At 47.3% G+C, this 12,970-nt stretch overlaps 1 protein-coding gene across 1 annotated transcript in view; it reads right to left on the bottom strand.

Moving 5' to 3' along the window:
- LOC119393451 (glycoprotein antigen BM86) overlaps positions 1–12,970 on the bottom strand; it is a 47,764-nt gene that overhangs the window by 15,465 nt on the left and 19,329 nt on the right. Inside the window, exons 8-10 of the mRNA XM_037660477.2 lie at positions 4,482–4,616; positions 4,172–4,303; positions 85–173 (exon numbers count right to left, since the gene is read on the bottom strand). Of these exons, the coding sequence (XP_037516405.1) occupies positions 85–173; positions 4,172–4,303; positions 4,482–4,616 (356 nt within the window). The remainder of the gene's footprint in view (positions 1–84; positions 174–4,171; positions 4,304–4,481; positions 4,617–12,970) is intronic.

Genomic DNA, 12,970 nt, shown 5'->3' with positions numbered 1-12,970 from the left:
CTAACAAAAATGCTATTGTACTGGCAATGAGCTAAAAGTGGCACGTTGGAAAAAATGCAGTGACTATCGCAGCTAATTTCTTACCGCGTCCAGAACACGGGCCGCATACGAGTCGCAGCTGCGAGAATCGAGTGAGATGTTCGGGGTGAATGACACCGTATAGTAATACTCGTCTGAAAAAGAAATCACATGATTAGGAATGCGGTCAGCCTCAGCTACACATATTTCAGGCTGAAAGCAAGAGGAAATTATTTTCTACATATCCTGAATGCGATAGGCCTGCATGCCGTGACACTTGCGCACACCGCAATTGCTTACACTCGATTCATACAAACTCTTAGTTTTGTTTCTTTCTCTCTCTCTGTCTCTTTGGCTCTGTTTCCATACTTGCAGGATAACAAATCGTACAGGAGAGCCACAGAGTCATTACCCTCCTAGCCCTTTATTTCGCCTCCTACCCGCCGTTGTTGCTCCCACACATTTAACCACACGTTTGCCCATTCAGAGAAGGTGCCTGCGAATAGCTGCCGAAGTCTAATCAGCGAAACTACGCTTGTTCACCACTTGCGTGTCGGGTAATGGGTAACCGGATCGTTTGTCAACTGAAGCTCTCAGTTATCTTAAAATTGCTCTTCATAAGCCGGTCGTGATCTGCGCAGAGTCATTAAAAATTATTAGGCCTTTATATAACGGCAGCGCCGCCCCAGAGAACAGCAGAAAAAAAAAAAAAAACGTTTCACTGTATCCACCGTGTTTTTGAACTCGCAACGTACCTCAAAAATGCCTGGAGCAAGGCACAGAATGGTTGCAGCATTTTGCGTTAGATATAATTCGCCTGAAGAGCCGCAAGTGATCGTCGAGAAAGAAAACGCTCTCCATAATTCAAAATATCCCGCAACCAAAATAATAAAACATCCAAAAAAGACATTTTTATGGGCTCAATCGTAGCCCATATTCTACAGGAGAGTGCTCACAATGCGTCTTCATCGTGGTGCTTTCAAATTTCGTAGCTACTTAACACTAGGCTTAAAGGTTTGCACCCAGCAGTGTTTTGGTTCATTGTGTTGCATGGGTATTCAAAAACTTTCGAAACCCCTATAAAGGAAGCACTGACAACGATGCTGATGTGAGAAATTTTCTGGTGACATTCGAACGTGCAGCATACCGTGTAGGCCTTGTAGGCATCAGCTGCATTCGTCAATAGAATAGGATCACTTACACGTTGTAAACTATTTCTTTTATTTTGAATATCTAGCAAGCTTTAAGATAAAAGGCATACGCTCAGCATTAAACGCTTTCGAAAGGGTCTAGAGATTGATTCAATAATTTACAACAACTAAACATCGCTTGAACAACCTTAATGTTCCAATACTGTAACATTTACCAACAAAAGACCGCACGTATATGAAAGCTGAAAGCTCATCGTGTTTATTCTATTCACCTTTTTCACTGTTCGACCCGCATTCGATTCAGTCTAAATATGACTATTCATTCTCCTATAACATCTAGGTAATAAGTGAGTACTCGAGAGAGAGAGAAAGAGCAGAGGAAGGCAGGGAGGTTAACCAGAAGTTTGTATCCGGTATGCTACCCTGCACTGGGGTTGGGGAATAGGGGGTTGAAAGCGAGAGAGAGAAAATAAGTAATAAATAAGGAAAAAAAAACAATCACAACCACACACACACACGAGAGCGTTCCGCTCAGAGGCGCTCTGAGCGAGTGAGTGAGTACTCGACTGCACGGAATGACCTAGGGTGCATTGTCGAAGACTGTGAAATAGGATCCTTCATACTGTAGGCCAAAGCTCTGAAGGATATTCACATGGTTTGCATCATATCTCGAGGTCCCATCGAATGGATTACATTAATGAATATGCGCATTAATCGCAGCAAACTGCAGCTTCTTATACGCAAAACCCAGACGATCCGCTAATCAGAGCCTTTACATATCGCCTCCCGTACTGCCATAACAGCCTTGGCCTGACATCATCCTGTAGCGTTTTGTTGAGTGTTACGACACCTGCATTTTTTTAGAAATGTCGCACTCTCCAATTTTTTTAGCAAAAAGTAATCCTACATTTCGTGCGTTTAAAAGCTCCGTTTTTCCCTGGTTATTACGGCGGCTAACCATTTCTAAAATTGGCACGAATTATTAATAAGCGTGCCGTATACGTATGACTCATACAGCATGTAGAGTCATTTCCACCCAGTGACTGTTTGCAATATATTTCACTGTTGTGGAAGCTATGCAAGAAGTTCGGCCCGCAAAATGTGTAAGTCCGCGCGTCTCGTGCTTCAATTTCGTCGCTGTAAACGTGGCCTCCGCGATTGGCTCCCGCTGCGCGCTACCGGAATTGATCGCGAAGGCCCCAATTTGAAAACAAAGAAGCGTTAAGCGATCCACAACAACCTATTGACAACCGTATAAATAACGGGCTTTGTTTATTTCTAGGCCACGAAGCATCATCATTTATTACTCACCCTAAAAACGAAGAAAAATAATTTGAAAACAAAGAGGCGCTAAGCGATCCAGAACAACCTATTGACAACCGTATAAATAACGGGCTTTGTTTATTTCTAGGCCACGAAGCAGGGTTGCCACTGACTTTCGAGTAAATGTCGCGAAACAACGAGCAGAAAGTCGCCAAAAGTCGCCATTTTTTTTTAGAAATTTCGCCATAGAAGTCGCCATTCTAGATGTGTGCGGCATATCCTAGTAATAGGAATTTTCACTGATGTATAGCCCCGTAGAATACAGTGCCATTCAAAGCCCTTAAAGTATCTTGACATTTCTCAATGCCAGGTTCTCCTGGTTCTCCGACTAGCCGCAAGATGTGCGCGGAGGCGCAAGTATGAAAGGATAAAACGCTCATGATATCCTTCCATCCCTGTCCGCTCGTTTCAAAGGTAAAAGAGTGGTAAACCTTAGGCGAAAACCGCGAAGGCGTTGTTTGTAGACAGCTTTACATCCCCTTATATATAAAAAAAAGGATTAACAGGTTTATTGAAAGTAGTAAGACAGATTTCTTACAGGTATCGTTCATTAGTGAGTCTTATACCTTTCAGTGTGAACTAATATGATACCGGACGCCACTGTCCCTTTCATATATAATCACTTATATCTACCTGCGTCAATCCAGTGCGTTATAATTGATCAGGTAGACATTGTAAAATGTTATAGAGCAATTGTTTTCATTGCACACGCTCACCGAGAACAGTAGAAAATGCCTGAATAAATAATTTTTTATTGCACGAACACCCGCGTATCCGCCCATCTTCGCTATACGAGCTCGATTAGGGGATACTCCAGCGGTGAATAGGCCGCCAAGCTATTCAGAATAGTTGGAGCTTTGGCGGAACAAATGGCCAGAACACACGACCAACCCGTCATCTAGCCCCTTCAGAAGCGAAACTTTAGCGAAGCTCTGAAGCATTTAGATGAATCTAGATGAATTGAGTTAGAAGCATCTAGATGAATTGAGGAGATACACACGAGTTACAGGACGGACATACAGAACGGCGCGTAATGTGCACCTCAAAACCCAGAAAAATACAGAGAATAGTGGCGCTCATTCGTTGGGAAGGCACTGAACTTAGGATGCATAACTCAGTGGAGACCTAAGCTGAAAATCGCCAAAAATTCGCCATGTCGCCATTCATAATTTTAGGTCGCCACGGGACTCTCAAATTCGCCAATTTGGCGAAAAGTAGCCACCATTGGCAACCCTGCCACGAAGCACCATCATTTATTACTCATCCTAAAAACGAAGAAAAATAATCACATTACGGGCGGTAAAATCATTGAACTATTTATTGGTGCCAACGGATCTACTGCAACAATCTTCGCTAGCTTCCACAGCGTTGCAGCTGACGCATGAAACGGAGCATAGGAGGCATACAGATATACTCAGGCATGTCTAGAGCGTATGGTCTTTCAGGACACGTGCCGCCTCTTTACACGGTTTCTCTTTCGCTACCCCCAGCCTCGTAGTCGAGCGTTCAACGCCTCTTTCACTCCCTAACTTTTTTGCTCACGTTCAGAAGAGTAACTACATAATGCTTCATCGACCTCCTCATATTTCGTACCTTTTATATTTTCATTTTAACACAGTCCAGGCGTTCCTACATCTGAGACAACCCCTTAAGTAAGCCTGTTTCATGCATTCACTCACTCAGCACGCATTCGTTGATGGACACGTTTGGGAGCGGCTTCCTTGTTCTCCATGGACAATAGCAGTTTTGTTTCCACATATAGACGCCACATTCCGTAAAGTTTTCGTGGCATTTGTCGTCGACGCAATCACCTAAAATAAACAGTACATCGAACATTGAAGCAATCATTAATTAAGCGTCAGCGGTTACTGCGGCTTCTCAGTGCATCAGACATGCTGCATTTCGTATTTTTTACGCTGTCCACACGTTACAAAAACGGCTCGTTTTCACGGCAAAATGATTTCGAAACAACCAAAAACATATGCTTACTTGTGCACTCGTCATTCACTAGATGCTGACGCATCGGGCACTCACACACCACATTTTCCTTCTTCGCAAGGCAGTATTCGCTTGGACGGCAGGTCTTTTTCTGCTCGTCACTGCAGCCGCCTGTGTACGGAACACCTGAAGTTGGGAAAAGAGAGCTACAAGTGAGTGTTGAAATATGTACTGTCCCAACTCAGGCCTCTGACGACACCTGTCCCTGACTTGAAGCCACACATCTCAAAGGCGATGTTTTTGCATACTGCAAGAGAGCCGGGAACAAGCCATAGTTGATATGTTTTTGAGACCACCTATGAATCAAATTTGAAATGAATGCAATAAGGTTAGATGAAAAGATGTTCTTTGCAGGCTTTGTTATTGCGGAATTGTAGTTCGGAACTATAGAAAAGAAAGTAAGTAAACGACAAAACTCTTGTCGTAATATTCTAGCGTAAATGAGCGAAATTTAAGAGTAAAAAAAACGGTTATTATCATGTGAAGGTATTATTAGCACACTTAATAAAGTGCTTCATAGGTCAGAGGTCTCTTGCGAGCCACGGTATAGCTTACGTGTGACACGTGAGGCAGACAAACTGTTTTTCACGTGTGAACCCTAGACAAATGCTAAACTGCTTCTTACTAAAGGAAGTGTCGTTAGGGATAATCACTGTACATGCGGTATTTTACACACACACAACACACATATATATAAACAAACAGTGATTATATATATATATATATATATATATATATATATATATATATATATATATATATATATATATATATATCCCCTTCAGGCGCAACGTCCACATATGTGGACGCAACTTGTTTTTGCCAGTTACTTGGCCTAGTCGGAAAGAAAGGGCAAGATACATTGCGCATAGCATCAATTGAACCTTCTGCATGGTCAATGTGTCTTGACTTAACCTCAATGTGCTAAGTATGACCATAACCAATCACTTTGGTGAAGGCACTACGATGTTCGACGGGTTGTTCGACGTGCCGCAATCCAGGACCAACGTCATAAGTATTATTTTTCTCCGCACGAAATGAACGCAGCCAAAAACAAACTGCGCATGCATTTTAAGCCAACAATTTCCTTATTCTTATATAAAAATGGAACATGACTGAGTGCTGAGTAATTAAATGTTCAATTATCCTCTAATTAAGATTAATTAGCAAAACTCGCAAAAAACTGCATATGACTTTATTTTCTTTCTTGGAATGTAATATTGAGTGCCTTAGGATTACGTTGTGCGAATTTGAGACATTTGCAGACAGTGCATCATAATTCGCGCCTGAAGGGTCAGAGGTCTCTTATATATATATATATATATATATATATATATATATATATATATATATATATATATATATATATATGAACACATGATTCGCAAGAACTATATACATTTATATCTCCATGTGTCTTCGTCTAAGGCGACTCCAAGGCTACAGCCAATCGGCGTGGCAGTTTTATCATCACCATCATCGCAGGTTGATAGGCTGAGTAGCTGCACACATTGTTGATGCTTTGGCTGCTGCTGATGATAATGAATTACAGCTCAGTCCTTTGTAATGATTTAGTAGCCCCCATCGCCCTCGTTACATAATTCACACTGTGTGACGCCTGGTACGATTGCACGCTTCTACCACGCAATATTACATCCGATAACGCGACTTCTAAGTGCGTTGCACTTTAGGGGCCCGGCATATCGTCCATCTGTAGATCTCATGTGGCGTGATCACACTCACAGTCAAAATGTCAATACAGGCTTAAAACAAAGCTATCAATGCTCAAAAACGGGTTAAACTAAACGAACGAGGTCTAAAATAATATAATTAACAGAACTAACCAAGAAGTAATTAACCTAAGATCCCTAAAAACGCTTCGGAAATTTGCGGCTGACATCGCAAGTTTCCGCCACGCAAGAGAGAGCGCCACCGCCTCGCCAAGCGCGTAATTGATCCTCTACGGGCACTTCTCCGGCTCTTCTCCGGCGCTTTCGTTGCTACATCTGAAAGGGGAAAGGACCTGATGGAACTTAGTGCAAACGTCTGTATCTCAACCGCAGTAACAAGCAGGAAGTTGATAAAGCGCAGCAACATGTAGCGCGCATGTTGCACACCAAGTTTGAGAATCTCCTTAACAAGATTCTACTCATGCCGGGGAAACCTCAAGCACTGACGCCATCGGCGGTTTGGTAACCGGAGCAGTGGGAACTCTACGAACGGGAATAGCTGGGTGCCCGTGCTACGCACTCCTTCAGGTTTCACAGCAGTGGAGATGCATTTAGCGCAGGATTTAGAACAACGCTAATCACTACGCAAGAAGGACATGAGCGCTCAATGTATATATATATATATATATATATATATATATATATATATATATATATATATATATATATATATATATATATATATATATATATATATATATATATAGTGGTGGAGTGGCCGTATCGTTGCAAGTAGTCAGGTAGATCCTCCGTGAGAAGTCACAACGTTGTATATTTCGACGTTTCAGCCAGAGACTGGCCTTCATCAGGATTGAGGGCACAGTTTGTTGGTGCTCAGCTTTATACAACCTTAAAGAAGAGAGAATACGCGAAAAAAAAAAGCATAAGAAAACAATAACGGCAATAATAACAATAATAACTGAAGAGTTCACGGCACTGCAGCTGCGACGGTCACTGGACAACTGAAAATACTTCCAAGTGTAACTACTCTTTCTAAGTACAGCTGTCATCTGTTTCTGTTTCCATCTTACTAACCAATCAATTGTGCCAAGCATGACATGTCCGACAGCACCCTTGTGCACAATCAGGAGCCCCCGACTGCGGAATCCAGGAGCGGGTCAAAATTGACATTGCGCCCGCTTGCTAGCCTTTGCGGCAATACGCGGTAGCCCCCCTTTCGAGGACGAGACGTCCACGTGGCACTGAGTAGTTAAAGGCTTAACTTCTTAAAAAAGCTCCTTTTTCCCCAAACCGCACCGCCGGAGCCACGCGGCGCTGCCTGGTCGGGAACAATATGTTAATGGAGGGAAGGATATGCAGGCCGCGGACATCTTAAATGTGATCGTCGGAGGGGTGGAAGGGGGCGGCCGGAGAAAGGGGGGGGGGTGTCTAACTCATGTTCTCACTGTTCTTTTTTTGCGTATTCTCTCTTCTTTAAGATTGTATAAAGCTGAGCACCAACAAACTGTACCCTCATTCCTGATGAAGGCCAGACTCTGGCTGAAACGTCGAAATAAACAACGTTGTGACTTCTCACGGAGGATCTAGTTGACTATATATATATTATATTGTACTAAATGCGAATGACAGACACTCTGCTGTTGTGAAAGATGAAGACGACAATCGGTGGCTGTGGTTGTCGATCGCGCTCACTGGTAGCTTGACCTGACTTACAAGAAGCCTTCCGCGACGCAACGTGTAGACCTGCTTGAAGCACAACACCCCCATTTGAAGTGGTGGAGGAGCCGGGGTTCCCATCATCCTGGAATTTCGCAATCGAACGCTACCATCACCTTTCAACATGACTGCTCCTGGCCCTTCGCAAGCTGCTGCCACCGCAACGACAGTCATCTGTACTGGCGTGCCACAGCAACGCGACCCGCCCGTATTTCACGGCAACGGCGAGCACGACGTTGAGGATTGGATCGTTGATTATGAACTCGTAAGCGCTTCCAACAAATGGGACGACTGCGACAAGCTCACGAACGTGCGCTTTTACCTAGCTGATGTGGCCAGCCTGTGGTTTAAAAACCATGAGGCTGACATCACCAACTGGTCGACTTTTAAGGCAACCATCACCGAGGTCTTCGGTCGTCCCGCCGTGCGCCGGCTTCGCGCGGAACAGCGTTTGCGTAGCCGAGTCCAGCGCCGGGACGAGACGTTTACGAGCTATATCGAAGATGTCTTGTCCCTATGCAAGCGCGTCGACCCTCGCCGAAATGGACAAGATAAAGCACATCATGAAAGGAGTCGACGACGACACGTTTCAGATGCTTGTCGCTCGGAACCCTCAGACTGTCACCGATGTGGTCCAACTGTGTCAGTCGTACGACGAGTTGCCAAAACAGCGTGTCTCGACGCGCCATGCTGCCGAGGCTACAGCTGAGGTTTCCGCCCTTGTCGATGACGTCGCTGCTGATCACACCGTTTTACTGCCACATATCAAGCAGTTCATCCTTGAGAAAGTTGCCCGTCAACTTTCCCTTGTCGCCCAAATACCTGAACCAGTGACACCATTGGAACCACGTCTTCGTCAGGTCATTCAGGCGCAAGTCGCACAGGCACTACCACCATCGCCGCCTGCCACTACACTGCTGACCTACGCGGCCGTCGCAGCCAGACCACAGGCTCCATCTGTTTCTGGCGCCTACCGGGCCACCGGATCCTTCTACACGACGCCGCCACCCACACGCACGGTGGTACCCCATCCTACTTCGCCGTCCGGACCTTCTGTCGTCAGCCCATGGCGCACCTTTGATAATCGGCCGATATGTTTCGCGTGCGGTTTTGCGGGGCATATAGCCCGCTACTGTCGACGTCGCAGCTTCCAGTCTCAGGACGGTGTGGCTTCCTCCAATTAGCAGGCTGCCCAGCATTCCCAACGACTTTCTTCGGCTGTCGCTGACTCTTTTTCCCCTCGACGCCCTTTCGACTCACGCCGATCGTCTTCGCCCCGTCGCCGATCCATCTCCCCGATGCTTCGCCGACCTAGCCCCGCACGAGAGGAAAACTGACAGCCGCAGTTCCGGAGGCAAGAACTGCGTTGTCGTCGAACTCTTCAAGACCTCCTCTTCCTCCGGCCAACGAAATTGATATAGTAGTAGAAGGTATCGCCGTACAGGAGCCGTCGTTTCTGTCATTAGTGAGAAATTGTGCCGCAGTTTGAGAAAGGTGACCACGCCGCTTACGAATCTTGCCCTGCGTACAGCGACATCGCATTACATCACGCCTTCGGCTCAGTGCACAGCACGCGCTGTGTTTCAAGATGTTCGGTATGCCGTCAAGTTTATCGTTCTTCCGCGATCATCCTACGACGTAATTCTAGGATGGCATTTTCTTTCAACCCATCAGGACTTCGTAGACTGCGCTCGTGCTGAACTCACGTTGTCGAATCCGTGCCCTGACCTCGACGACCGCAGTCCCCCTAAAGTGTTTGCCGCAGCTGACGTCCACATCGTGCCTTTGTCCGCCGTACTAGTACCTGTGTTTTCGAATGCTGCCACTAACTCTACTGTTTTGTTTCAACCATCTGTAACGAGAGCGCGTCACCGAACCTTCGTCCTCCCGTTTGCCGTCATCAAATTTTGCAATGGTTCTGCGGCACTTTACGCATGCAACGTCTCTGCTTGCCCGTCGCTCCTACTACGCGGCGATTGTCTGGGGAGCCTCACTACTTTTGCTGTCATTTTCGACGATACAACACTTGGAGACACGGCATCACTACTGCCTTGTGCCATCAGTTCTGCAACTGACACAGCTGATCCTATGGACGTATTCTGCAAAGCTGTCGATTCCCACCTTACGCCTGTGCAGCAGAAACAGCTTGTCCAACTCCTCCAGCGTTTTCGAGCCTCCTTCGACCACGACCAGCCTTCTTTAGGTCGAACGTCAGCAGTTGTCCACCGTATTGATACCGGTCAACATGCACTATTTCGACAGCGTCCATACCGTGTGTCAACTTCCGAACGTCGTGTCATCGATCAACAGGTAGACGATATGCTCAAGCGTGGAATAATCTAGCCGTCCAGCAGTCCCTGGGCCTCTCCAGTTGTGCTGGTGAAGAAAAAAGACGGATCCATCAGGTTCTGTGTGGACTACCGCCGTCTCAACCGTATCACGCGCAAGGATGTCTATCCTCTGCCGCGCATCGACGATGCCCTAAATTGCCTACAGGGAGCAGAATTCTTCTCTTCCTTAGATCTGCGCTCTGGCTACTGGCAGGTGCCCATGGCGGATGCCGATCGCGAAAAAACGGCTTTTGTTACGCCCGACGGCCTTTACGAATTCACAGTCATGCCCTTCGGCCTCTGCAAAGCGCCTGCTACTTTCGAGCGTATGATGGACACGATGCTTCGAGGCCTCAAATGGAATATTTGCCTTTGTTATTTAGACGACATTGTCATCTTTTCTACCGATTTCGCGTCCCATTTAACCCGCCTCGAGCAAGTTCTTGCTTGCCTCTCCGCTGCGGGACTGCAACTGAACCTGAAGAAGTGCCACTTCGCCGCTCGGCAGCTTACGATCCTAGGGCATGTGGTTTCGAAGGACGGTATTCTTCCCGACCCCACCAAACTTACAGCCGTTTCCGCGTTCCCAAAACCAACTACCATGAAACAGCTCCGAAGCTTCATCGGCCTTTGTTCCTATTTCCGGCGCTTTGTCCGCAATTTCGCTACCATCATCGCTCCTTTGACCAAGCTCCTCGCTGCCTCTAGTGATCTTTCGGCGTGGTCTCCCCCTTGTGACGACGCTTTCGATGAACTGCGTCGCATCCTCACGTCCCCTCCTATTCTGCGACACTTCGACCCATCTGCACTCACTGAGATCCACACAGACGGTAGTGGTGTCGGGCTAGGCGCTATTCTTGCGCAACGGAAAGATGGCTTCCAAGAGTACGTCGTTGCCTACGCAAGCCGAACTCTTACCAAAGCCGAAAGCAATTACTCTGTCACTGAAAAGGAATGCCTTGCGATTATTTGGGCGATAGAGAAATTTCGGCCTTACGTGTACGGATGCCCATTTGACGTAGTGACTGACCACCATGCCCTGTGCTGGTTGTCGTCACCAAAGGATCCAAGTGGTCGCCTCGCCCGATGGGCGTTACGGCTCCAAGAATACGATATCCGCGTGGTGTATCGCTCTGGCCGCAAGCATTCAGACGCAGACGCCCTCTCCCGTTCGCCCCTGTCTCCTGACTCTGCCAGCTTCACACATGCTACCTGTGATACCACCGCCCTCACCATCTCCGACATGCCTTCTGAGCAACGCAAAGACCCTTGGCTTGCTTGCATTATAGACATTCTGTCTGGTCGGACCCCTTCTCCATCTTCTCGGACATTGCGTCGGCAAGCCGAGCACTTCACCACTCGCGAAGACGTGCTGTACCGCCGAAATTACACACCCGGCGGCCGTAAGTGGTTACTCGTCATTCCGCGTCACCTCCGGTCCGAAATTTGTTCCACGTTCCACGACGACCGACAATGCGGCCACGCAGGTTACCTTAAAACTTATTCTCGGATCAGACTTCGGTATTACTGGCGTGGAATGTACCGTTTCATTCGACAGTACGTTCGGGCATGTTCCACATGCCAGACTCCCCCGCAACACGCCGCCGGCGCCTTGTTACCTTTGCCGTGCCCTGCCCGACCATTCGACCGTGTCGGCCTCGACATCTACGGACCCCTTCCCAGCACTGCAGACGGTAACCGTTGGATAATCGTTGCCGTCGACCACCTCACACGGTACGCCGAAACGTCACCCCTTCCTTCGTCTACAGCAAAAGACGTTGCCACTTTTATTCTCCACAATCTCGTCCTTCGTCATGGCGCCCCTCCAGAGTTGCTGAGTGATCGCGGTCGTGTGTTTCTCTCAGACGTGATCACAGCATTGCTGCGTGAGTGCCGAGTCGTGCACCGCACCACGAGCGCCTATCACCCTAAAACCAATGGGATGACGGAACGCTTTAACCGTACTCTCGGCGACATGCTGTCTATGTACATCTCGTCAGACCACTCCAATTGGGATCGCGTACTACCGTTTATTACTTTCGCTTATAATACCGCCATTCAAAGCACTACTGGGTTCTCCCCTTTTTTCCTGCTTTACGGACGCGAGCCTTCTTGTACTATGGACACTATTCTTTTGTACCGACCCGATGCCTCAGAGTCCACAACTCTATCCCAAGCAGCTACATATGCTGAAGAATGCCGCTAACTTGCACGCTCATTCACAACACAAGACCAGGGGCGCCAGAAGCACCACCACGACGCGTCCACTAGCACTACTACCTACGATCCTGGCTCGCTCGTTTGGCTGCGTGTGCCGTATACTACTACTGGCCTTTCCACCAAGCTGGTCCCCAAGTTCCACGGTCCATATCGTGTACTTCAGCAGACTTCGCCGGTGAACTACCTCATCGAGCCACTGGAACCATCTTCGGACCATCGCCGCCGTGGCCAGGAAATCGTTCACGTGTCCAGACTCAAACAGGCTATGATCCCCCTGTGTTTTCTGGCCCCTAGGCCGCCAGGATGGCTCCTTATTGCGCGAGGAATAATTGTACTGAATGCGAATGACAGACGCTCTGCTGTTGTGAAAGAGGAAGACGACAATCGGTGGCTGTGGTTGTCGCTCGCGCTCGCTGGTAGCCTGGCCTGACTTACAAGAAGCCTTCCGCGACGCAACGTGTAGACCTGCTTGAAGCACAACACCCCCATTTATATATATATATATATATATATATATATATAT

This window comes from Rhipicephalus sanguineus, chromosome 5 (assembly GCF_013339695.2).
Source record: "Rhipicephalus sanguineus isolate Rsan-2018 chromosome 5, BIME_Rsan_1.4, whole genome shotgun sequence".
Taxonomy (NCBI): domain Eukaryota; kingdom Metazoa; phylum Arthropoda; class Arachnida; order Ixodida; family Ixodidae; genus Rhipicephalus; species Rhipicephalus sanguineus.
Note: the sequence above shows the minus strand (reverse complement) of the source record. Positions and strands in the feature narration are given on the sequence as shown.